Source organism: Erythranthe guttata, chromosome 11, assembly GCF_056151865.1.
Source record: "Erythranthe guttata isolate IM_541 chromosome 11, IM_541, whole genome shotgun sequence".
Taxonomy (NCBI): Eukaryota; Viridiplantae; Streptophyta; class Magnoliopsida; order Lamiales; family Phrymaceae; genus Erythranthe; species Erythranthe guttata.
This window is the reverse complement of record NC_142543.1, coordinates 489,401-515,496: the sequence shown is the minus strand read 5'-3', so window position 1 is coordinate 515,496 and position 26,096 is coordinate 489,401. Positions and strand designations below refer to the sequence as shown.

At 37.3% G+C, this 26,096-nt stretch overlaps 7 protein-coding genes across 8 annotated transcripts; 3 read left to right on the top strand and 4 right to left on the bottom strand.

Moving 5' to 3' along the window:
• The first annotated feature begins 152 nt into the window (after positions 1-152).
• Positions 153-4,839, top strand: LOC105976584 (tRNA-splicing endonuclease subunit). 2 transcript variants are annotated; one of them, XR_001174480.2, is made up of 6 exons: positions 153-284; positions 366-539; positions 616-747; positions 1,113-1,514; positions 1,850-2,048; positions 4,758-4,839. XR_001174480.2 is itself a non-coding variant. In XM_088825372.1 (5 exons), the coding sequence occupies exons 2-5, from the start codon at positions 379-381 to the stop codon at positions 1,986-1,988; spliced, it is 834 nt and encodes a 277-aa protein (XP_088681498.1). In that variant the 5' UTR covers positions 153-284; positions 366-378; the 3' UTR covers positions 1,989-2,130. The 2 variants fall into 2 exon arrangements, 1 of the variants encoding a protein (XP_088681498.1); XM_088825372.1 differs by lacking the exon at positions 4,758-4,839 and having other exon boundaries at positions 1,850-2,130.
• Positions 2,329-4,092, bottom strand: LOC105976583 (zeatin O-xylosyltransferase). Its single transcript, XM_088825369.1, has one exon. The coding sequence runs from the start codon at positions 3,921-3,923 to the stop codon at positions 2,460-2,462; it is 1,464 nt and encodes a 487-aa protein (XP_088681495.1). The 5' UTR covers positions 3,924-4,092; the 3' UTR covers positions 2,329-2,459.
• Positions 4,840-5,397: 558 nt separating the features above from the next.
• On the bottom strand, positions 5,398-7,041 carry LOC148766728 (zeatin O-xylosyltransferase-like). The gene has a single exon (XM_088825371.1). The coding sequence runs from the start codon at positions 6,961-6,963 to the stop codon at positions 5,575-5,577; it is 1,389 nt and encodes a 462-aa protein (XP_088681497.1). The 5' UTR covers positions 6,964-7,041; the 3' UTR covers positions 5,398-5,574.
• A 2,083-nt stretch (positions 7,042-9,124) lies between these two features.
• On the bottom strand, positions 9,125-10,749 carry LOC105976741 (zeatin O-xylosyltransferase-like). The gene has a single exon (XM_013002001.2). It carries the CDS (start codon positions 10,640-10,642, stop codon positions 9,281-9,283), a length of 1,362 nt encoding a protein of 453 aa, XP_012857455.2. The 5' UTR covers positions 10,643-10,749; the 3' UTR covers positions 9,125-9,280.
• On the top strand, positions 10,717-14,398 carry LOC105976530 (zeatin O-glucosyltransferase). The gene is made up of 2 exons (XM_088825370.1): positions 10,717-10,764; positions 12,958-14,398. The coding sequence occupies exon 2, from the start codon at positions 12,966-12,968 to the stop codon at positions 14,364-14,366; it is 1,401 nt and encodes a 466-aa protein (XP_088681496.1). The 5' UTR covers positions 10,717-10,764; positions 12,958-12,965; the 3' UTR covers positions 14,367-14,398.
• A 193-nt stretch (positions 14,399-14,591) lies between these two features.
• On the bottom strand, positions 14,592-17,495 carry LOC105976748 (transcription initiation factor IIB-2). The gene is made up of 7 exons (XM_013002008.2): positions 16,911-17,495; positions 16,140-16,164; positions 15,882-16,011; positions 15,643-15,773; positions 15,431-15,519; positions 15,256-15,332; positions 14,592-15,119 (listed from the first exon to the last, which is right to left on the bottom strand). Exons 1-7 carry the CDS (start codon positions 17,255-17,257, stop codon positions 14,980-14,982), a joined length of 939 nt encoding a protein of 312 aa, XP_012857462.1. The 5' UTR covers positions 17,258-17,495; the 3' UTR covers positions 14,592-14,979.
• A 2,600-nt stretch (positions 17,496-20,095) lies between these two features.
• On the top strand, positions 20,096-21,175 carry LOC105976551 (protein MIZU-KUSSEI 1). Its single transcript, XM_013001786.2, has one exon. It carries the CDS (start codon positions 20,175-20,177, stop codon positions 21,018-21,020), a length of 846 nt encoding a protein of 281 aa, XP_012857240.2. The 5' UTR covers positions 20,096-20,174; the 3' UTR covers positions 21,021-21,175.
• Positions 21,176-26,096: the final 4,921 nt, after the last annotated feature.

The following is a 26,096-nucleotide window of genomic DNA, read 5'->3' as shown; positions in this document are numbered from 1 at the left end:
TTAAAAAAATTACTGTTTCCATCCTTAAAATTACTTGTTCGGAAAAAAATCAATAAGTAAAATAGGAAAAGATGGAGAAGAACCACTCAAAACCCGTCGCCACTAACTTCCTCCGCCGCTCTGCCGCCATTAGCAACGCCGTCAACACCGACATCCACCACCCAAACCCGTCGCCACTCCTCATCTTCCATCAACGCCGCCATCCCTTCCGCCGACGTCAACACAGTAAATCGAAAAGCTTCCTCCGAAATCTGATTTCCCTTCAAATCCCACTCACCAACAGGTCCCCCTCTGTCTATCCCTTTTGTGCAATATTTAGTTTAATTTGTTTATATAGAAATTTACATCTCAATTAATTTGTAGGGGGATTGAAATTCTATGGAAACTGAAATAGTGGAAGCTGATGATGCCTTGGAGACGTTGAATTTTCATGAAGGAGCGTATGACTGTGATAGTGATTCTTCTGAGGGTTTTGTCGATGACTCAGTTGATGATGAAATATGCTATGTCTCTGGTGACATCCCCAAGTTGCAATTTAGGTACATTGTATTTCTTTGTGTAGATAATTTGTTTTCAGTAATTTAATCGGCTGATATAAAAATGTTGTACTCGAAGGAAAGAGGCATCGAAGGCACAGTGGATCGAAGAGCTGAACATGGCTGAAGTGCTGGAGAAAAAGGGTAAAATGTGGACCACGACTGGGATGGTTCGTGATGGAAAGACATATTGCACACTCGAAGAAACTTTGTATGTGACCCAAGCTGTTTCGTTATATTTTTGCAATAATACCTTAGGTTCTCTTAAGAAATCTGATAATTCTTTGGGTAGTTTATAATTTTCACCTATCTAAAGTAGGCTGATTTTCTTAGAAAGAAGCATAATTGTCTCGGCTTGTTCTAGTCTGGACTTGAAGATGAATCAATACTTTTTAATAGTTCATCGCCATAGCTTGAAATTCATGGCTTCTTACTTTTATTTACTATTGTAATTTCACAAATTTTCATCATCTCATTCCAATGATATTCTTTTCTTTATTGGCAATGACATTTTTTCGCATGAGACTAGCAGTTCATTTTGATTGATTTTCGTCATGCATGCTTCTTGTGTTGTAGGTATTTGGCTGAAATTGGGGCATTGGATATCGTTAACAGTGACGATACACCTCTTCCCCTAAGCGACATGTATGCAAAGTTAGCAGAAGACAAGAATAGACATGGATGCTCTTGGGATTCTTTTGAAGTTTATCGGCACTTGAAGTTTCTTGGTTACATTGTTGGCCGCCATGGCGTCCCTTGGTCTATGAAGAATGGTAAAATCAAGATCGACGCTCAAGATGGAATGACAGAGTTTCGTGGTATTAGAGATAGGGGATCGTTAGACAACAGCTTCATCACAGAGATGTTTGGTAACATGCATCTTGGTGAAACCAGACCAATGTTTGATGTTTATCCTCCTAATAGCAAGTTTAAAAAGTCTTCTCCAGGAAATTTGGCCTTTGTTCTCTGCCGTACCAGGTAACTAATTTCAACAATATGTCTTTGATGAATTAATATTAGCGTAGTGTAAACATATACGATGAACTGTAAACGAGAATGGCCTAGTACTAAATCTGAATTGAGATGCTCGTTATATTTTGTTTAGGGCAGAATGAATACTGATAAAAGGAATGTTGTTTTAACTCTTCAAGTTCTTTCTATATTTCTTCAAAAAGCATACGAGAGACAAATACATATAAAATAGTCGAGTACCCATGTGAAGAAAAATGAGCATATGTACCCAAAATTGCAGTGATTGGTGTCATTTCTGGTCTAGCGCATTCCACCTAATGTGAGCATTGTGTTTTATGTAGTGGCTACCCACCGTCGGAGAAAGAGATTAAGGAGATTGAGACACATTGCAGTGGACGTCCTATAAAATTCTGTACTGTCGAGCATGGGCGTGTCAGCTTCTTGTCATTCACCAAAATGGAGCTTCCGGTTCTTCCGTGACCTTTTTGCTTGAAATGATATTATGTATGTTTGCCTCAGTTGGTGAATACAACAATACTTGTAAGTACGCTTACCAGCTTCCGTACGACTTTGATTTGAATGGAAACCATTATTCTGGATATATTAATCTGCTTTTTTATGTCGAACATACCTGAGTTTCTTCTTGTGTTGTGACTACTGACTAGGTAGTCTAGAGTTGTTTGGTTGTGCCTATTTTCTTATGCCTAAGTGTACTTCCACATTTTTAGTAGGTAAGAATAAACATGAGAAGATAAAGAGTGTTAAAATATACGGAGAGGATTGGTATTAATATGATGATAGAAAAATGAAGAATATAGTATTTGAAAAACATTAAACATTCATACTTGTAAACGTAGGATCGGATAGACTGAAGAAATACAACCAAGTATGATAGGATAGATTAAACTAATACAACCTCCAAGGAAAGAAGGTAGATGCATAAATAACACATCAAGAAGAACCAGGGGGATTACTTGGTTTTGCCAACATATCGTTCTCTCTTGTGATATGGGCAATAAACGAATCTAGCTCGAGTCTAGAAGCTCCGCCTTGTTGAGTTGCGTGTTGAACTGTAGCCGCCAACTCCTCTGCCTTCTTTCGTATCTCATCCCCTTCTTTTGATGTCATTAACGTTTTCAAAACATTCTCAATAGTTGATGCTTTCACGATTTCGAACCTCTGTGCCCATTCCCTCACAATGAGGCCCATTTTTAGTATTTCTGTTATGAGGACACTGTTACTTGGTTGGTCAGAATGCATAGGCCATGCTGCAATAGGCACTCCCATTGTAATGCTTTCTATGCATGAATTCCAGCCACAGTGGCTCACGAACCCACCGGTCGATGGATGGGCCAATATCTGTGGCTGTGGGGCCCATTCTCTCACCACCATCCCCAATCCTTCCACCCTCTCTTCAAACCCGTCGGGCAGTTCAGCTCTTCTGACTTGTCCATCGAAGATATCTCCTTTATCAGCGTCTCTCAATACCCAAAGAAACTTCACTTTGCTTTGCTCTAATCCGAATGCTAGCTCTTTTATTTGCTCATCTGACAGGGAAGTTGTGGTACCGAAACTTACATAGATGACGGAATTTGGCTCTTGTTTATCAAGCCATTCTAAGCATCTGTTTCGGCTCTCCGATTGGTTAGCTGAAGATAACTTGGCAGGGAGTATTGGGCCTATTGCCCAACTCTTTCTACTCCCAGCAATCTCTTCTCTTTCCAACAGTTCCATAAAAGCTGGTTCTATCAATCTGCAGGTGTTGTAGAGATCCCCAGCTCTGTAACTCAATGGCTCAGACTGTAAAGCCCAAAAATACTGGATCTCATCTGTTACACAGCCTTCAAGAGAGGGCAACTCTTTCGGGAATTCTGTCGGCAACGGTTTGCCTAAGTGGTCCCATGTGAAACCGGCGATGGAAAACGCAGATACGCAGTTGAATACATAGGATTCTGCATTAGGGATCCAAGAAACATCCTGGACAACTACAGCCATCAAGGAATCATGAACAATAATCACTCTTTGAAACTTTTTTGCCATGTTTTGAAGATATGCAGCAACAGGCTCGCGTAGGCTCAATGAAGCATCCCACATCGGCTGGAGCTGTGCAGGGAATTTGTTTGGTGAGTTGGGGTCTGGAGGAGGAGAGGCGAAAGATGGAGTTGGGATATCATGGAACTGTATTTTCTCCACATCATCGTTGCTCAAGCCGTTGATACGAACTTTGGCTTGGCGGTTGTGAATGGCTGAGCCAACGTAGTAAACGGGGATACTGTATGAGGATATAAGGCATGAGAGCTGCATCAGCTGATTGAGGTGCCCTTGAGCTGGAAACGGAACCATGATGACTGCAACTCGAGGTTGTTCCATGGTGGTAGTATTGGTATGGTCTTTTTGATTGCTTAAGCTGCCCATTCAATGAATGCTTTCCCGAGGAGTTTCTGTTTGTACAAAAATCTTGACCAAGGCATACATATATTTGAGTTCTTGGCGGGGTGGGGGTTGGCGGGTGGGGATGGTTATAGGAGTGGTGGCTTCGTGTGAGCCGTTGGATTCTGGGGAGGAACATGTGAAATTCTTATAATGCTGGTGGCCACACACTGAAATTCCTTGTTTGGTTTGGAGGACATTCCAATCATTAACAGGTTTGGAGGACATTCCAATCAAGAAGTTGTGGCTCTGGCCAAAAGTGAAGAAACAGACAAAGCTGTGTACCAAATCCAAAGAAATCAACTGCAACAAGGTAAAGGTAATGTATAGTTTGCTCATTGTTTAAATTATTACTTTGGATGAGAAACCAAAGTTAAATTATTCTAAACAGCTAAGAATACATTTACAATGTGTACTTTAAGATCATTTACTATCAAATTTAATTTTATTATATTGATTATTTATTATAAATAACTATATTTACATTGGAAAGTAACTTTATATAATTACTAATTACAATTAAAAGTTAATATTACATCAATTATATTTAGAATGAAATGATATCATTGAAACTAAAAAAAATCATATGAATTTGTAAATAATAATTAAATATTATAAATTTAATTTTTATTTATAAATATTTTTTAATATGACCGCAACAATATAGTTGACTAACTATTGAAAACTTGAAATATGGTTTCTGAAATTCAAATTATAAATTTAATGCAATAAAATATCATAATTATGTAAAATGTAATTAACATTCTTGGAGTGTAGTTTAAAAGTGAATTAAAACACTATTTATTTCCTATGTTATAGGTGATGGTTCGTGAATTTTCATGGTTTCCAGGGTTGTGTTTGGTAGATGGACCTGCAAAAGAAAGAAAATCGGACTTATCGTCTTGGTTAGCACTTGGCACTCTGACGATCAAGTGAGTATCTTATTGACGGAAAATATATTGTATGTGGTTACCTAGTTTTTTTATTTTTTTTATTTATATTCCCTCCGTTCCAAAATAATTGTCATTTTAGGTTGTGGCACACATATTAAGAAAACTAATAAATATGCATGGATTTTAGAAAAATATATATAATATGACTAAAATACCCATGTAATTAATTAGATCTGAACTAATTAAGAGTAATAACTAATAAGGGCATAGTTGAAAAAACAATAATTAATGAATCATTGAAATTTTAAAGTGAGAGATAATATGGAACAAGAAAAACTCTCCAAAACGATAGTTAATTTGGAACAGAGGGAGTATCTGATTACCTTTGGATCAATGAGCCCTGTATTTATACTTGGGATTTACCTTTTCGACTCAATTGCAATCCTGCATTTTCCCTAAACAAAACTAATTATTCTAAACCCTTAGTACTGACAAAGAGGAATAAAAATGATGATAGGAAGATGAATTGGATTAATTGAATTGCATTAATTGCAACATCAATCACGTTTTAGCCAATTAACCATAATTAATTTATATTTTACTAACTAATAGGGGTATACAAAAAAAAAATTAAAAAACATAAAACATTCACACACTTAAAGGTAGGATCGGATAGACGAAAGAAATACAAGCATATAGGATAGGATAACGTATGAAGTAGAACTGGAATTACTTTGTTTTGCCTAGATATCATTCCCTCTGGTGATATGGGAAATAAACGAATCCAGCTCGAGTTTAGAAGCTCCACCTTGTTGGGTTGCCTGTTGAACAGTAGCCGCTAACTCCTCTGCCCTCTTTCGTATCTCATCCCCTTCTTTTGATGCCATTAATATTTTCAAAACATTCTCGATAGTTGATGCTTTTACGAGCTCCGTCCTCTGTTTCCATTCCCTCACAAAAAGGCCCATCTTCAGTATTTCTGTAATGAGAACAGAGTTACTTGGTTGGTCAGAATGCATAGGCCATGCTGCAATAGGCACTCCCATTGTAATGCTTTCTATGCATGAATTCCAGCCACAGTGGCTCACGAACCCACCGGTTGATGGATGGGCCAGTATCTGTGGCTGTGGGGCCCACTCTCTCACCACCATCCCAACTCCTTTGACCTTCTCTTCAAACCCTTCGGGCAGTTCAGCTCTTCTGACTTGTTCATCGAAGATATCTCCTTTATCGGCATCTCTCAATACCCATAGGAACTTCACTTTGCTTTGCTCTAATCCGAATGCTAGCTCTTTTATTTGTTCATCTGACAGAGAAGTTGTGGTACCGAAGCTTACATAGATGACGGAATTTGGCTCTTGTTTATCGAGCCATTCTAAGCATCTGTAGCGGCTCTCCGATTGGCTTGCTGAAGATGATAACTTGGCAGGTAGTATTGGGCCTATTGCCCAACTCTTTCTACTCCCGACAATCTCTTCTCTTTCTATTAATTCCATATAAGCTTGTTCTATCAATCTGCAGGTGTTGTAGAGATCCCCAGCTCTGTAACTCAATGGCTCAAACTGTAAAGCCCAAAAATCCCGGATCTCATCTGTTATGCATCCTTCAAGAGAGGGCAACTCTTTCGGATGTTCTATCGGCAACGGTTTGCCTAGGAGGTCCCAGGTGAAAACGGCCTTAGAAAACGCAGAAACACAGTTGAATACATAGGATTCTGCGTTAAGGATTGAAGAAACATCCTGAACCACTACAGCCATCAAGGAATCATGAACGACAACAACTCTTTCGAATTTGTTCGCCATGTCTCGCAAATAGGAAGCGACGGGCTCGCGTAGGCTTAATGAAGCATCCCACATCGGCTGGAGCTGCGTGGGGAATTTGTCGGGCGAGTTGGGGTCTGGTGGAGGAGAGGCGAAAGATGGAGTTGGGATATCGTGGAAATGTATTTTGTCCACATCCTCATGGTTCAACCCATTGACACGAACTTTGGCTTGACGGTTGTGAATGGCTGAGCCAACGTAGTGAACGGGGATACCGTATGAAGATATCAGGCAAGAGAGCTGCATCAGCTGATTGAGGTGCCCTTGAGCTGGGAACGGAACCATGATAACTGCAACTCGAGGCTTTTCCATGGTGATTGTATCGCTATGCTCCTTTTGATTGCTTAAGCCGCCCGTTAAATGGAAATTTTCTGGAGGAGGTTACTGTCTAGTACAAGAATCTGGAGCAAGACAGGTATATATATATATATATATATATATATATATATATATATATATATATATATATATATATATATATATATATATTTGAGTTCTGTGGGAGTTGTCTATATAAATAGTGGCATCTCGTGAACCGTTGAATAGAGGGACATGTGAAATTTTTGAAATGCTGGAAACTTGTGTTTACGTGCCTTCCACATATTGAAATTTTCGTGTTTGGTTGGAACGTTTTCGTAATTGAGCTTTGATGTACGTGAACTGCCGAAAGATAGAGACCATGTGATATTTGGTGGAGGGTTCAATCATTCCCATAATTGAATGGAGAAAGAGACAAAGATGTGTGTGATCAAGAAGGTGTGGCTATGGGCACAAATGTAGAAGTAGACAAAAGCTGTGTGCATTTCCAAGCTAGTCAGTAGTGCTGGAAAATTTCGGTACGTCTTCTCTTATTATTAATTATATTATTCATCTTGTTTCAGTTGAAATTCTCTTCTTTCATTTTATCTCATGTTTGTGAAGGTAAGAAATAAGACTTCTATTTCTATTTCTAATATGATAGAGTAAATTCTTGAACAACTCATTTATCAAGGTAAAATAAAATTCTTTAATTTATATTTTTTATTATTTTAATTTTATGTAAGAAACCACTGACCGATGAGCCAATATTTGCAGCAGCGAGTATTAATAGTGAATGACGGAATTACCCTCATGTTTGTCGAGCTATTTTAAGCATTTGTGGAACAGGTGAGTTTCTGAAGAAGGAAGAGTTGGCCGTATTGACCAACTCTTCGTATTTTTATCATTTGTGTCTAAATAAGGTGCTTGAACTGTAAAGCCACGAGATAACCGATTTCTTGTGGCAATCCTTGTTCGATATCCGGCTGATCTATTGATGAAATCTTTGCATGTGCATGGACAGGTCCGATTGAAAGATGCCATAGTCAAAGCGGAGACTGCGTTTTACGCGTAAGATTCCACGTTAGGGATTTTAGAAACGTCCTGAACAACGTAGGCCATGTGGCGGTGGGCCCCCACATTTCTAGCGACGCTAAAAAACCAGCTAAACAAGGTTTTTTTTTTTAATTTGTAATTTTCAACTTTATTTATGTGAATAATTAGTTTCAATTCAATTTCGGAAATCTTAAAAAAAAAAAAAAAAAAAAAAATCTGAATGATTATTTTTTTTTCTAAAACTACAAAATTATGAAATACATAGGCTTAATTCCACTTTGCACCCTTGAAATATACCATTTTGGCACTTTGCACCCTCGAAAGAAATTAATAACACTTTGCACCCTCGAAATACAATAAATCATGCATAATGCACCCCAAATGATTTTTTAAAGCTAAAAAATATAAATTTAATATTTGTAGTGATATTTTTTTAGGATGCCAAATGTCAAATTTCTTTTTATTCATCAATCATTTTGAAACTATAAAGTTCAAAAATAAAAATACATTCCATCAACATATTTAAAAGTTATATTGTTTTATCAAAATAAAATATTTTACGAAAAAAAATCATTCAGCTATTACGTTATCAAGTTATCTGAAAATTATTTTTTCTTCCAAATATTTTCACCTAATATTTTACAAACAGTGACATAAAAGATCCACAATCGAATAATTTAGTGATAAAAGATTATTTTTTTTATTTTTCTTTTGTAAGATAATGTAGTTTTTTTTTTAAATAATCCGGTGTAATTTTTATTTTTTCGCACTTTGTCCGCTCGAAATTAGGTCTGAGGTTCAAGAAAACAACAATTTTTTTTATTTTGTACCCCAAAAAGAAAAACACTAATGAAAAATAAAATTGCCTTTATTATTCAATTGAGGGTGCATTGTGAATGATTTATTGTATTTCGAGGGTGCAAAGTGCTATTAATTTATTTCGAGGGTGCAAAGTGCGAAAATGGTATATTTCAAGGGTGCAAAGTGGAATTAAGCCAAATACATAACACTAATAGCATAAATTTAAATTTTTTTTTTAAATTACATATACATATATATATATATATATATATATATATATATATATATATATATATATATATATATATATATATATATATTTTATTTGCAAGATATTGGAAAAAATCTCAAAAATAAAATGAAAACAAAACTCTTGAACAAGTTGGACTATGGGTGTATTGATTATGGACCCGACCCGTTTTATGTCAGCTAAGTGGGCCACAGGCTCAGCCTATTTGTGGACCCAACAAACATTCTATCTCGTGATATGTGCGACAAACGAATCCAACTCCAGCCGAGAAGCGCCGCCGGCTTCAGTCGTCCGCCGGAGCTCAGCCCCCACCTCCGCCGCCTTCCTCCGCATCTCATCCCCTTCTTCAGACGCCATTAACCTCCTCACAACATCTTCAATAACCGAAGCCTTCACCAATTCCATCTTATTTTTCCATTCCCTAACAGCAATCCCTAATTTCAGCACCTCCGTCACGAGCACAGAATTCACCGGCTGCTCCGAGTGCATTGCCCACGCCGCCATGGGAACTCCCATAGAAATGCTCTCCACGCACGAATTCCAGCCGCAGTGGCTCATGAAACCACCCACCGACCGATGCGCCAGTATTTGCAGCTGCGGCGCCCAATCCCTAACCACCATCCCCACTCCTTCAACCCTCTCTTCGAACCCCTCCGGCAGATCCGCCCGCCGTACATCTCCGTCGAACACGTCGCCTTTATCGGCGTCCCTCAGCACCCACAGAAATTTCACCCTGCTTCGCTCCAATCCGAAAGCTAGCTCCGTTACCTCTTCGTCGGAGAGAGTGGTCGTGCTGCCGAACGCTACGTAAATAACGGATTTACCCTCTTGTTTGTCTAGCCATTCTAAGCATTTGTGAAATTGGTGAGTTTCTGAAGATGAAATTTGAGGAGGGAGAATTGGGCCAATTGCCCAACTCTTTCTAATTTTAGCTTCTTGTACATTTTCCAGTATGTCCAAATAAGGGGCTTCAATCAATCTGGAGGTATTGTACAAATCTCCATCTCTGCAGCTCAAATGCTTGAACTGTAGAGAAGTGATATAACTGATCTCCTCCGGCAATTCGTCTTCCAAAACGGGTAACCCCATTGACGAAAGCTGTTCGGGGAGAGGTCTGATGAAACACGCCATAGCCAACGCGGAGATTGCGTTGTACGAGTACGATTCCGCGTTCGGAATCGAAGAAACATCCTCGACAACGTAAGCCATCATGGTGTCGTGGACCACCACAACTCTCTTGAATTCTCCGGCCATGCGGCGGAGGTAGGCGGCCACGGGTTCACGTAGCTCGAGCGAGGCTAGAAGCGCCGGCTGGAGGTGTACGGGGAATTTGTTGGGCGAGTTGGGATTTGGTGGCGGACAGACGAAGGGCGGGAGTGGGATGTTGTGGAAGTGGATTCGGGTGTAGGAGGCGGTGGCGGCAGCGCGTGATGTGGCTTGGCGGCGGTGGATGGCGGAGGAAAGGTAGTGGACAGGGATGTTGTAGGAGGATATTTGGGAGGAGAGTTGGAGAAGCTGATTGAGGTGGCTTTGGAGTGGAAAAGGTACCATTATTACTACTACTTCTTGATTTTGTTTAGCTTCCATGGTGGTAATAATAATTTTCTTGGATTTGCCAAATTGTTAGTGTTGCTTTCTTTAAATTCTTCTATGTGCTTATTTATAGTGAACCAAAGAGTGGGTCGCAAGGAAAAATCTTAAATTGGAATGTACACATATATTTCTTATCTCTCTACTCTCTCTCTCTCTCTCTCTCTCTCTCTCTCTCTCTCTCTCTCTCTCTCTCTCTCTCTCTCTCTCTCTCTTCTCTCTCTCTCTCTCTCTCTCTCTCTCTCTCTCTCTCTCTCTCTCTCTCTCTCTCTCTCCTCTCTCTCTCTCTCTCTCTCTCTCTCTCTCTCTCTCTCTCTCTCTCTCTCTCTCTCTCTCTCTCTCTCTCTCTCTCTCTCTCTCTCTCTCTCTCTCTCTCTCTCTCTCTCTCTCTCTCTCTCTCTCTCTCTCTCTCTCTCTCTCTCTCTCTCTCTCTCTCTCTCTCTCTCTCTCTCTCTCTCTCTCTCTCTCTCTCTCTCTCTCTCTCTCTCTCTCTCTCTCTCTCTCTCTCTCTCTCTCTCTCTCTCTCTCTCTCTCTCTCTCTCTCTCTCTCTCTCTCTCTCTCTCTCTCTCTCTCTCTCTCTCTCTCTCTCTCTCTCTCTCTCTCTCTCTCTCTCTCTCTCTCTCTCTCTCTCTCTCTCTCTCTCTCTCTCTCTCTCTCTCTCTCTCTCTCTCTCTCTCTCTCTCTCTCTCTCTCTCTCTCTCTCTCTCTCTCTCTCTCTCTCTCTCTCTCTCTCTCTCTCTCTCTCTCTCTCTCTCTCTCTCTCTCTCTCTCTCTCTCTCTCTCTCTCTCTCTCTCTCTCTCTCTCTCTCTCTCTCTCTCTCTCTCTCTCTCTCTCTCTCTCTCTCTCTCTCTCTCTCTCTCTCTCTCTCTCTCTCTCTCTCTCTCTCTCTCTCTCTCTCTCTCTCTCTCTCTCTCTCTCTCTCTCTCTCTCTCTCTCTCTCTCTCTCTCTCTCTCTCTCTCTCTCTCTCTCTCTCTCTCTCTCTCTCTCTCTCTCTCTCTCTCTCTCTCTCTCTCTCTCTCTCTCTCTCTCTCTCTCTCTCTCTCTCTCTCTCTCTCTCTCTCTCTCTCTCTCTCTCTCTCTCTCTCTCTCTCTCTCTCTCTCTCTCTCTCTCTCTCTCTCTCTCTCTCTCTCTCTCTCTCTCTCTCTCTCTCTCTTCTTCGTGGAGATGGGCTTTTGCTTAAAACTGTTGAACAAATCGATTTTGAAGTCTTGCTTCTGCTTAAAGCCCAACTACCAATTGTATATAATTTGGCATATATTTTTTATATAGTATTATTTTGGGCATGATTAGAAATTAGGGTAAATTACAACCAACCCTGAGGTATAGTCTATTTACGAAAAACCCCTCTTGTTTGGATAATTACATCTACCCCTTTTTCTTACACCTCTACCCTTATGGTGTGAAATTGAACATAATCATCTAGATTTCGTAAAATGTGCTCTAGTTTGTACTCATTTTGTGTAAAAATACAGTTTTTGATGCACCACAATCTGATATATACAAGCTTAAAAACATATATTATGATCATCTTGCTTCAAAATGTGGAGTTCGAATGAGATAAAACGGGTACAAAAGTGATAATATTCTATATAGTCTCGAAGATTCCACTAAATTTGAAACATGTAAGAAGATTTATATTTGAGGGATGGTCCTAATTACCCAAATAGGAAGGGAGAGTTTCGTAATTTAACTGTATCTTAGGGGATGGTTGTAATTTACCCTAAATTATAATAGATACGAGGAGACTGTTTTATTGTTGCTCCGATCACGGAATGAGTATAAATTCCGAGATAAAAAACACACTCACCTATTGGGACACGTGTTTGGGGGTGTTATATTGGTATATATGGAATTTGAAAACGAATAGCATTGTATTGTAAGAGAGTAACTGTTAGACGGAACAATAATTGAGGGGTATTCGTAATTACCGATCTCACAGGCGCAATAGGTTATTGTCGTCATTTACCCTAAAATATTAAGATTCTAGCAATGATCTCAATCACTCACTAGTATTTAATTTAATTCATTTGTATTCTTTGACTTGTCAATTGTGTTTGTCCCATTAGAAATTGCTATCAAAATCGTCCTCTAATAGGAAACCTCCTCGTAGCAACAAATTGTATGACGAATGCAAACATTTGAATAATTCAATGAAATGGTCAACAGTGTGACATTTTTTTATTCAAAGAGAATATCAATTTGGCCATTTAATTTAATAGCTAATATATTTATAGAATAATAAAAAGCCATACACTCTCTATATATTTAAATGATGTCCATGTGACGACCAGAATAACTCTTATTACAGACTCTCCAATGGCAAACCACAAAAAACATCCACAAGTTGCGGTGGTGATGGTGCCACTGCCGGCGCAGGGCCACCTGAACCAGCTCCTCCACCTCTCCCGCCTCGTCTCCGCCGCCGCCAACATCCCCGTCTACTACGTCGGCTCCGCCACCCACATCCGCCAGGCCAAGCTCAGAGTCCACGGCTGGAACCCTTCATCCGCCGCTAACCTCCGCTTCCACGAGTTCCCGACTCCCTCATTTCAAAACCCCGCACCAAACCCTAATTCCTCCACTAAATTCCCTTCACAAATTTTCCCCTCACTCTCCGCCTCCATGAATCTCCGCCACCCACTCCACGCATTCGTCGCCGGAATCTCGACCGAATACAGCCGAACAATCATCATATTCGATTCCCTAATGTCTTACGTAGTACAGGACATGGATTCCGTACCAAACACCGAATCGTACTGCTTCGTGAGCATTTCAGCTTTCACTTACTATTCGTTCCTCTGGGAAACCGCCGGAAAACCCGATTTACCGGCCGGAGCAGCGAATATTCTCAAAGAAATACCCGGCCGGGACGATTTTTTCACTCCAGAATTTTCAGATTTCTCCACTTTGCAGCATAGCTCCATGAAAAAAATCGCGGGAAACATTTACAATTCCAGCAGATTAATAGAAGGCACGTACCTTAATCTACTCGAGCAAGAAAAGGGGGAGAAGGTATGGGCTATAGGCCCGTTCAACCCAACTGTAATCTCAACAACCGATCAGGAAAAAGTACTCGATTCAAGAAACAAACACAAGTGTTTGGATTGGCTCGATAAACAAGAACCGAATTCGGTGATATTCGTTTCGTTCGGTTCCACAACGAGTTTATCGGACGAGCAAATTCAAGAACTTGCGATTGGGCTCGAAAGAAGCGGTCAAAAGTTCATATGGGTAGTGAGAGAAGCAGATAAGGGAGATATCTTCGAAGGAAAATCAAGAAAACCCGAATTGCCAATAGGGTTCGAGGAGAGAGTGTCGAGAAGAGGGATTGTTGTGAGGGAGTGGGCCCCACAGCTGGAAATTCTCGGCCATTCTTCGACGGGTGGATTTATGAGCCACTGCGGGTGGAATTCTTGCATGGAGAGTATAAGCATGGGTGTGCCGATGCTGACGTGGCCGATGCATTCGGATCAGCCGAGGAATGGGTTCTTAGTGACGAAAGTGCTGAGGGTTGGTGTGGAAGCTAGGGATTGGGGGCATTTTCGGGATAAAGTGGTTACGTCGGTAATGGTGGAGAATGCTGTGAGGGCATTGATGGAAAGTGAAGAAATTAGGACAAGGGCTGAAGAATTGGGAGCTGCTGTTAGGAATTCTTTCATGGAAGGTGGAAGTGGAAGCAATGAAATGAAGTCTTTTATTGCTCATATTACTAGATAAACTGATTTTCATTTTGTATTATTATTTTTATTATGTTTATGTTTGGAATTTTTCTTCTTTCTTTTTTTTTTAAAACAAAAATTCCATTAATTAAAACTTAGAGAACAAGAGAAGCAACTTCATAGATGTTAAAGTGATGATAACTCAGTCGACACACCATTGAAACGGTAAACCGAGCACTGCACCGAAACACATGCACACAAAAACGCACACACGCAGAGAAGATTTGAGAGATAAAAGTGCTTTTTAAGTTATGATATATAGTAAAACGTACAAGGTACAAAGTTCCATATTCAAAATTCTACATAAACGAAACCGACGCCGTAAGGCTATTTTAGGCAAGTTTACGATGACATTTCGGAAAAGGAAGCACAAAAATCAAGAAACAGATAGGGGCTCGCCTTGAACCCCTCGTTCGTTTAACTATAAAATTCTATAAATTAGTATAGATCTTCCAAAGCAAAACACCAGCGTTCGGAACTTATGGCCTTCGACGAGAGGAAAATAATGTAATAATTTGAAGCGAAGTTTGGTTGCTTCGTATATCTGTCCAACAGTTTGTAGGACCCAAACACCAATCCCAAATTCCCGACACGAAAACGAACGTGCGTTTTTAGGCTTTAGGGCTGGAAAGATTCTTGAGGTCTCTTTCCTTTGCGAACCATTCCGGTATGATCTTAACAGCATGTGGATAAAGATCCCTATATGCATTCTTTATAGTCCCTTCTGCCACTGTTGTCGCACTCGAGATATCTGCACACGTGTACAATTTCATTTTTTTTTTTTTAAACTTACACGTGCATAAATTTCTAATGTGGGATAATAGTTGCCAAAACGAACGCTTAAAACATTTGGTAAATTTTAATTAATAAGAAGTTGGCTCTCGTACCTCGAAGGGGTTTCTTCGTCTCTGAGAGCTGAGTGATCATAAAGATAATAGCTGCAGCAATAGATATAGGGCTCCTCCTGCAATAGAAGAAAAATTACATCATGCGTAAAGCCGTGATTTCTGAAATAGAACTGCGAAATGCAATCAAAGAATCGGGCAGGGAATATTAGATTACCTGATATCGAAGTTCCCAGCCTTCTGAACAGTTTCTTGGACAGCTTTGACTTCTTCGTGGCTCATGCCAAGATTAGAACAGAAACGCCTCTGAAAACCAACGAAAACGAAGGCTCGTAATAAAATAAACAGGATAAGAGTTAAAAGTCGAAATTAAATATATTGAACCAATCAGCTTTGTAATAATCTTGTTATTTTCCAAGAGAATCGTACCAGATAATCCCCGGCATGAATGGTACCCATCTCCATCGACTCGCCCATCTCGACCTTCAGTTGTTTCACGATAAATTCTTTTGCTCGGCCAATTTCTTTCTTTGTTGCTCCGGCAACGATAGAGCATATTTCTAGTTGAGACCCACAGACACGTGTTCAGAGAACGGACTTCGTAATAACGGTTTAATAGTAATTAATGATTAGTTACCAATTTGAGCAAAGTAATTAAGGTGGCACACCTTTTACCGTACGCGGTTTGCCTTCCTGCCGACATGCAATGTAAATACATGCAGCCACTAAAGCCTCCAAGTTTCTTCCCCTTGTACACTTCTGATCTTCCAACCTTTTGTATATTTCATTTGCGCGATCCTTTAAACCGAACATCAACAAAAAGACAAATTTAGATAATTTTTACGAGTGAAATTTTAAACATTGCAGTCTTAATCACTTTGCTCACATATTCAAATAAGAAAATCAATCAGCAAAGATTACAATACCTTAATAGTGGTTACGAGGCTCAACCTGAATCACAAGAACAAAGCAATTAATGTCAGTAGTATTCTCCAAAAGTCGTATCAATTAGATAATAAAGCACTAAAAGATTAATTATGCATTAAGGCAACAACTTGGTAGGCACATAAACATTGTTCCATCAATAGAGCATAATCCATTACATCATTAAAAATAAAACGAGGCTCGATTAGTTAACCATTAACTTTACGAGCATCCAACTCAATGACATCTTGAACGACATAATTGCAAACGACTCAGATGATTTTGAACAACACAATCAATACTCAAATTCTATCTTCAACCAGTAATTGGCTCCCCTTTCGTATCTTTTTTTCGTTTGTTCTACGTAAGAATCAAATATTCAATTCGCAGTTAACAATCAATACAAAAGAACGTTCTCTTCGCCACAACAACGGGAATATTTCCAACATAAATTACTCATTCTGAATCAATAATTCCATATTTTTAACTTCCAAACTACAACGAATGAATTTAATGCCTTTTGTTTAAATCACTAGTTTTTATTCAATACATATCCCTCAAAATCGCATCCTCGAATTCAAAGAAACCCTAATAAAACCAACCATATGTGAATAAAGTCTTTACTTTTATGATCAAATTTTCATCAATCCATTCACAAAGCACTTATAATGATCAAACAACCAACCACCAAAAAATCCCCAATAGTCGAAAAATCACAAAACCGAAATACCGAAAAAGTCGAAAAAGACGAGCAACAGGCAAAAACCACAGACCTATCAGCCATGTTAGCAATTGTCTTAAAAGCCAAGACAATAGCACGGTCGGGATCTCCACCCCGGTTCTGCAACCGGGTGAGGGTCGGATCTCCGCTCGACCCGTTGGGGCCCCGTGATATGACCGTTGAAAGAGCCGCGTCGGCCAATAGAGGGTTAACGGGTCCTCCGACACGGTTCGGGTCATGGTCGCCGGAATCATCGGCGAACGTCCGCCACTCGGATGTCTCGTCGATTGCGCGCGCTTCGAGCACGAGACCGCACTCCGAGCAGACGGTGTCCCCCGCCGAGTGATCGAACACCACCTCCGTGTTCTTCTTGCAGTCCGAACAGTACGAATCCGACATGATTATATATGCAGTTGATGATTATTCGATTCGAATTTCAGATAGTAAAATTGTTGTTGCTCAAATTGCGGATTAATTAGGGTAATAATCTCTCTGGTTTTCCTTATGATTCAATTAGATTTTCGTATGTTTCTCTCTCTCTCTCTCTCTCTCTAGAAATCTCTCTCTCTCTCTCTCTCTCTCTAGGTATCTCTCTGGAATAGAAGGTTTGTGAAAAGAGGGATTGGGGGAACGAAGGGGTGGTATATATAGAGGAAAAGGGGGCGATGTATTTGGGGGTCGGTGATAAGGTCTTGTTTGGCGTGGGGCCCACTTTACACCTAGCAATTCCGCAAAGAGATGAATTAATTACGCACGTGCTTTTTTTATGGCTTCTGTCAATTTTCCTCTTTTAATGCTTCTTTACAACTAGTTACCCACACCAAATAAATTCTATTTTTCCTAGTTTTTTTCGAATAAACATTAATATTTTATTATTAAAATATGCAAAAATAAAAATTATTTATTATTTTTTTCTATATAATATATAGGGTAAAAATATTTATTGTTCCAATTTTCATCTTTTTTTTTAATATCATGGGCCATCCATTCTCTTTAAGGTTATGGGCTAAATAAAATAATTTAAATGGGCCGGGCCGGCAATTGTATGTGTGCCCTAGCACGTATTATTACAATTTACCCCTCTAAAGTAGCTTGATCTCATTTTCCACCCTCATATTTTTAATTGTATCATTGTTACTCCCGTCTACTCTTAAATTTGTCTCAATCGAATCCAACCACATTATTCGTGAACTTGAAACCGTTAAATTTTAAACTTTAAAAACACCGAATAGGTATTACGAACAATGCCATTCATTGCCTTCGTTGCGTTCGTACTCAGTCTTTGCTCACAACCCCAAATCACATAGCAGCTGAGAAATTAATAATATTTTGGCGGGAACTTTGGATTATCAATTGATAATAAATTCTCTTAATGAGAAATTAATAGTATTGGCGGGAATTTCGGATTATGGGCCTTTGATGTTGGGTTTAGTATTGGGCCTTTCTTAGTACGAGATTTTTTTTAGTATAGCATATTTTACCGGCCCAGTTGAGAGAATTACATAAATCATTTTCATTGATTTCAATTTAACATTCTTTTTTATTTTTTGGGAACAAACAATTTAAATATTCTTGATGCCTCGTCAAATAGCAATACTTATCAATAACAAAGAGAAAAAAAAAGAAAAAAAAAAAAAGAAGAAAAAAAAGAGGCAAATAATTAGTGGTGACAAATAGTCCACGTGGCAGGGGTATGCAATGAATCACAAAGTGGGTTGGTCACTAATAGGATTACATGTAGCCCAAATAAAGAAGATGTTTGGAACCGGCCCAAATTTTTAATTAGACAAAAATAGTTGATTAAGGACCCTAATCCTAATTTATTTATTTATAATATAACACATAAGTGTTAATTTTTCATTGACTTTTATTGATTATCTTGCTAGTCATCCTTGCATGCATCACTATATTTGGGCTACTTTTGGCCTTAAAAAAATTCGTGCAATATTTTACGGATCGAGTTTGTCATACATGAACGATTATTCAGTGTAGTTTACACCTCCGATGCATTACATAGACTCTTTTAATTTGCATGATATGGTTTATCAAACAACTAAAATTGATCCTTAAAAAGTACATATATCATTTCTCCACACATATATAAAACATTAAAATATATTATCTCCAAATTAATATTAATGTGGATTTTTCAGTCTCATTCGAACCTTTAACTACCAGGGACCAAAGAACCTAATCATGGTCAACATATGCAATCATCATCAAATAAAAGAAATGGTCAACTCTACTATCATGTTTTTTTTTCTTTTTTATAAATGACAGACAATGACAACAAAATATATATTTCTGGTTTGCCACTTTGCAATTTATAGAGTGCACTCTTAAGGTTGTTGATGATTTGAGAGGCACTAAACTCCCACTTCTTGATCATGTAATAAATAAATAAAGGCCTCGTTTAATGGAGAAAAAAAAATTAAATAATCTAATAAAAATCCAATTATTTTATCGGAATCGGGATTCAGGACGTCGAACAAAAAAGTTCTCCAAAAGGCAAGATTAGTTATGACGACATATAGGAATGACACGACAAGTTACTAGGGATATCAAAGATCAAACAAAGTCCAGTTATTTAGCTGACACCAAAAGAGCTCATCATTAAATTTACGCGAGGATACATAATGCATATAGGTCATACAAAGGCAGCCTAAAGGTATGAATATTGGGTAAATTACGAAAATCCCCCAAACTTAGGCTAAATGATGAAAAACACCCTCATCTATTCATAATAACCAAAATCCCCCTTTGATTAACAGCTGATCGAGTTTTTTTTAACAAAAAAATTGTAGTCTGTTAAATAGGTGATAATAAAATGAAAATATCTGAAATTGTGTAAATTCAATTCCCTGAAATAAAAAAAATAAAAAAAATCCGTGAAAAGGCACACTGTAAAGGGTTGGTGTAAGACAAAAACAAACCTTAAGGTTTATTTGGTAATTACGAATAGATGGGGGTGTTTTTTATTATTTAGCCTAAGTTTAGGGGTATTCATAATTTACCCCATATATAAATGATATAGACTATAGTGAGTGATGAGATATGGAGTTATGCACGTGTAGCTTTCACAATGGCTAATTTTGGCCTTGTCTAATAATCAATAAAAAATTAAATTAAGGAAGGAGTTGTTTGTCTATAAATAATAGTCGAAAATGATGAGAACCACCACCACAATTTTTTCTTTGTCTTCACTCTCTCTCTCTCTCTCCCTCTCAATCTCAATTCTCTCTCACACACTATCAAGTTTCTTGCCACACACACTACTATATATATTTACTAATATTATATAAATAAATAAATAAAAATGCCGACCATGGGAAAATACGAACAAATAGTTCCGATTGGTCTTTCCAGAACAAACAGCTGCAAAAGCACCACCAATATGATCATCATCCCGGCCACCTTTCCCCCGGAGGGTTTCACCACCCGATCCATCGTCCGCCGTGGCTCCACCTCCTCCGCCGCCTTCCACCGCCTCAACAGATCCACACGCAACGGCATCTCCAACTTCATCCGCTCGCTCCTCTCACTCTTCACCTTCCCTTCAATTATCTTCCCCACCTGCACGTGGCTCGGAAACCCCAACAACCAACTGGTTTCTGTGGCCCCCACCCTCGGCCGGAAAGTCACCGGAACCCTATTCGGCAACCGCCACGGCTACGTCAGCTTCGCCGTGCAGGTGGACCCGAAGTCGGTGCCCGTTCTGGTGATTGAGCTCGCCGTCTCCACGGCGGCGCTCGTGAAGGAGATGTCCTCCGCGCTGGTGAGGATCGCCTTGGAGTGCGAGAAGCCACAGACGCCGCGACGCGGCGGCGGACCCGGAGGGAAGGCGGCGAGGCTGTACGGGGAGCCTGGGTGGACGATGTACTGCAACGGGAGGCAGTGCGGGAACGCGCAGGTGAGAGCGTGCACGGAGTCTGACTGGCACGTGCTGAGGACCGTGCAGAGCGTGTCCGTCGGTGCTGGGGTGATTCCGGTGGTGGACGACGGCGGCGGCGAAAAAGGCGGCGGCGCGTCGGAGGGTGAGTTGCTGTACATGAGGGCCCGATTCGAGCGAGTGGTGGGGAGCCGTGACTCGGAAGCGTTCTACATGTTGAACCCGGATGGGAATTCTGGGCCTGAACTCAGTATCTTCTTACTTAGATTCTGAGAATAGATTAATTAATTAATTAATTATGTGGGGTTTTGAGTTCATTTTTTTCAATTATGCATGAGTTGTGGGTAATTGTTCTTAGGGATCTTCTACTTTGTATTTTATTATAATCTAATTATTAATAAATGTACGCATGCTTTAATTATTAGTACTTCATTATATTGCTTTAATTTAATTTTATTTCAAAATTATGTGCATGTATATAATATATTGCAATGTCTTTGTTCCATATAAAATTTATTTTACGTGAAATATAAAATAGACAATACAAAAAAATTTACGTGGAAAACTCTTTCGCGAAAAAAATGATGGGTGATGATGAGAGAATTTAGGATATCGAAAAAGGAGTACAAAGTGGAGAATGTAATTCCTGACGAAAAATCAACTATTTAACCATAATTACATAAATTTTCTATAGTTAGTGTTTCATAGCCCCATGCACTACGGTTTATACTATGCTACACTGGACGAAATGCACTGATTAGATCATCATAAGCATACAAATACACCCACACCCACATTGATGTGTGTAGATCAATGGGAAAAATTCACCCGATGATGTAACCTTCACGGGATGTACTAATCGAAATAGGCTAACTAACGAGACTTTACAAGATTAGATCTTTTTCCCTAATATACTAAACTCCAAGTAAAAGACCATAGATTTTAAACTTTATACAAAAAGCTTAAATATACTAGTTTTCTTTTCCCTTTCACTTTGTTATATATATATATATATATATATATATATATATATATATATATATATATATATATATAACAAAGTGAAAGGGAAAAGAAAACTAGTAATTAAGTTGAATATCAAACTAATCATAAATTAAACCACATTGAGATTACAAAATATATATCGGATGTCTAATATTAAATTATTTAATTATCTTTTTTATTTTAATTCAATTTAATTTTGCGATAATCTTATTTTCAAAGTAGGATCTACACGTTACAAGTAAGGGGTGCCAAATCTTGTAGGGTTTAGCGATATCTTCAATTAATATTAAATTCTCCTCGTATTTCCCAATCTTAGTTAAAAATAAAACATACGATAATGTGGTACAATTATATTATTGCTACCACTAGTAATTGTTTTTTGATGATGAACTATACCACTTGTATTAGTCTACATCCTTTTTGATTGTGTCGATTATATACACCATGATATATTCGTCCAGTACTAATACGTGTTTAATCTTGATCAAATTAACTTACGTTCTCCCCCAAATATGTCGGAGATTATTATAAATATATTATATATATAATTAAACAAAGACTAATAGAATTCTATTAATTTATTGAGTGTTTCTACTCATATATATCAATCTGATCTTATTTCAATTTTGTATTATATTAACAGCAAAATATATTATAGAAAATATAGTACTCCTTATTGTTGGAATTTTCTTCTAATCTGCAAATCAAATTATATATATATATATATATTAAAAATATATAATATAATCTTTAATAATTTGTGAAAACAAAACAACAAGGTGTTATTATCCTTTCCATGAAACATGGTGACTGTTCTTAGTCGTAGGTCTCATGCATGCAACATATAAGAAGAATATTACAGATAGGGTTTGCTGTAACTTAGCTTGATTATTGTTTCATATATAATATACTAATTAAAAATTAAATAAATAAATATCTGTTGACAAACTCCAAGATATTTTTAGATATATATGTTTCTCTGTTTGATCTATCTGTTGAGATATTTTCAAAAATATCTCTCTGCCTAATGACAGATCATTTGGTTTAGGTTGAACTTTTTCTCTTTTTTTAATCATCTCTCTGCACTTTTTTTTTTATTTAATATTAACTTGGACAATTAGTTAAATTATTATATTAAATTATTTTTCAGAGAGCAAATGTTGTTTGTATTCTTTATTATATTGCATATTAATTAATTAACTGACTGTGCATATATCATTACGTCTTTGCTTACTTATTAGTGCAATATATAATTAATGTTATATTTAAATTTGATTAAACAACAAATTAACAAATGGTTTATATATCGTACAATATTACAAGTCTTGGATTCGCGTTCGACAGAAAGAAAGACGGTGCAAATTAAACTAGTTTGATTTACTAATTAATTTGGCGTGTCAGCTTTTATCATTAATTAATTACTTATTAATTATTATAACTTGATAATTATAACATATAGTACTTTTCCAATTGTAACAAGCTTCTGAGTTCATTATTAGGGGGAAAAAGAACTCCAACTTAGACTGTTTTTATAATCATAAAAGCATGTGATAAATGTACCATTTCGACTTTAAACAGGATTTTGATTATTTTTACTTCAAATTTTGCAAAATCAGAATTACAAAATCTGTAGTGTTTTGAATTAGCTTTCTAATCCAACGTGGATCACCAAAATTGGATGTTGGATGAGAAATATATGCATTAATCAATGAACAATATCCATAACTTTGATGTATATTGAGTTGCCTAAAATTCAAAATGTCACTCATTCATACAAAACTTTGTCGCACGACATCCAATCGAGTTGATTTAAGTTGTATTATAAAGCTAACCCAATAAACTACAATTTCCGTGTGTCGAATTTTGCGAAAATCAAAATACAAATACGTCAAAATCAAATTCGAAGTCAAAACGATATTAGTAAAAATTGAAACGACATTTAACATTTCAGTTTTTTTTTTTTTTTTAATTATTTCTTCCAAATCATTTCTTAAACCCAAGTAGTTACTTATTTATTTAAAGTACAATTTAATAAAGGAAAAAGTGCACATAATTAAACAAGGTGGAAGATTTGATTAGACAAAGATAAGTTAGCAAGATTGACTAGAGAAATAAATAAATTAAAAATAAAAAAAATGACTTTAGAAAACAATAGTCAAAGAGATGCTGATTGGAGGCACCAAGTTTGCACATGGAAAAACAATCTTGGATCTATAAACCCTAGTAAGATGTTATTGGAAATTAAATTAAATGGATAATTTAAAAATATGAACGCGTGTCAAGAATTTGGTGAATGAACTTTTTCAGATTACAATAAATAAAATAATAAACAAATAAATTGTTTGGGATAATTAATCAAACCGATCTTGAATAGTTTAGGAATTTTTTAAGTCCTAATTAAATATATTTAAGTTCGGTCAGTCACATAATATTTACTAGACGTGGCTTAATATCGACGTCGGTAAGTAGGTTTAATTTTTTTCATGGGTGTACGGTAGATCTTGTTGTCTTGTACAGTTGTACCATTAATTAACCTGTTTTAATTACATTAATTATTTTCTGGTAATATATTAAAAATAAATGAATATAATTAAGCAAAAAATTGGGTTTACTTATATGATTAATGATTATGGTGTACTTTAAGATGCTAAGAAAGATTATGAAAGTTCTTCAGTAGATTTGTCAAGTTTCTTAAAAACTCCCTGAACTTAGATTAAATTAAAAAAAAAGCACCTCACTTATCCGTAATTATCAAAACTATTGCTTTTGTTTCCGTCTTACATCGACCCCTTACGGTGTGATTTTTCAAGGCATTTTTTTTAATTCCAAGTAATATTTTCCAAAAAAATGTCAATTCTATCCCTGCAAACGTGGATAATTCTTTATGCTACTTTTTGAAGATAAAAATTTCCATCAAAGGGATAGTGGTAATACTGAAAATTAGTTAATGTGTTATTTAAGAAGAAGATTCTGGGGCATCTAAAAAGTAGCATAAATAAACGTCAATAAAATTTGAAATGAACTTTGATGCCCACCCTCAATAAAATTAGTAGGGTAAATTACAAACACCCCCTGAGGTATGACCAAATTACAAAAACACCCCTCTTGTTTGGATAATTACAACCACCCCCTCAACTCATCAAAATTTAGTGGAATCTTCGAGATTATATGGAATATTATCACTTTTGTACCCGTCTTATCCCATTCAAACTCTACATTATGAAGCAAGATGACCATAATATGTGATTTTTAGCTTGTATATATCAGTTTGTGGTGCATCGAAAACTGTATTTTTTACACAAAGTGTACAAACTAGAGCACATTCACGGAATCTAGATGACTATGTTGAATATAATTTGGCACCATAAAGGTAAGAAAAAATCATAGTTGAGGGGGGTAGATGTAATTATTCAAACAAGAGGGGGTTTTTGTAATTTGACCATACCTCAGGGGGGTGTTTGTAATTTACCCAAATTAGTATTTACGTCTCTCGTATGGTATGCAAGCTATTATACGAAAGTGTAAGTTTACCCAGAGCACTTAAATGATTAACTGCGGATTCCTTCGTTAAAAAAAGAAAAAAGAAAATATTATATCCCTAAAAGGCTAAAATGAGGTTGCTTAAATAATCTTAAACTGTTCAATATCTGGTAAGATAGCATTTGGATTGATACGTTAATAATTATAGTTTTTATAATTGAATTTACCAAAATAAAATCTTGAAGATAAGATCTGATTTTTTGGATCCCAAATCACTTAATCCGGATCTTATAAGGCCCCGTTTGGTTGCCAAGATAAGCCATGATTAACTAAATAGTTGGACTTAATTTGATGTTTTGTATCCTCAATAACTTGCCGGGTCGACCCGCCAAAATTATATAATCATGGCTTATCTTGCCTTATCTTGGCTTATCTTGCCTTTTAATGAGTTTTTTTTGTTGCACCTTTCAAGCTCCAATAAAATAATTGGGTCTCATTATATTATTTAATCTTATCTTGGCTAATCTTATCTTGCCAACCAAACGAGGCCTAAGTTATTTGTAATGAAATATTATTATATGATTTATTAGAGCATAAAAGTAACGGGCCTTCTTTGTTAAAGCCCGTATTAGTGATTAGCATAGCTCAACCCACAACTAAAAGCCCATATATGAAAGCCCAATTTATATACATAAAAGATAATTATTTAAATACGGCTAATTAAAATCTTTCTATAAATTGACAAATATTTTTCATTGCATTTAAGTTTGGGTAAATTACAGTCAATCCCCGAGGTAAGGTCAACTATGAAAAAACTTCTTATGTTTGGTAGTTACAACCACACATCTACTATGAATCTTCTTA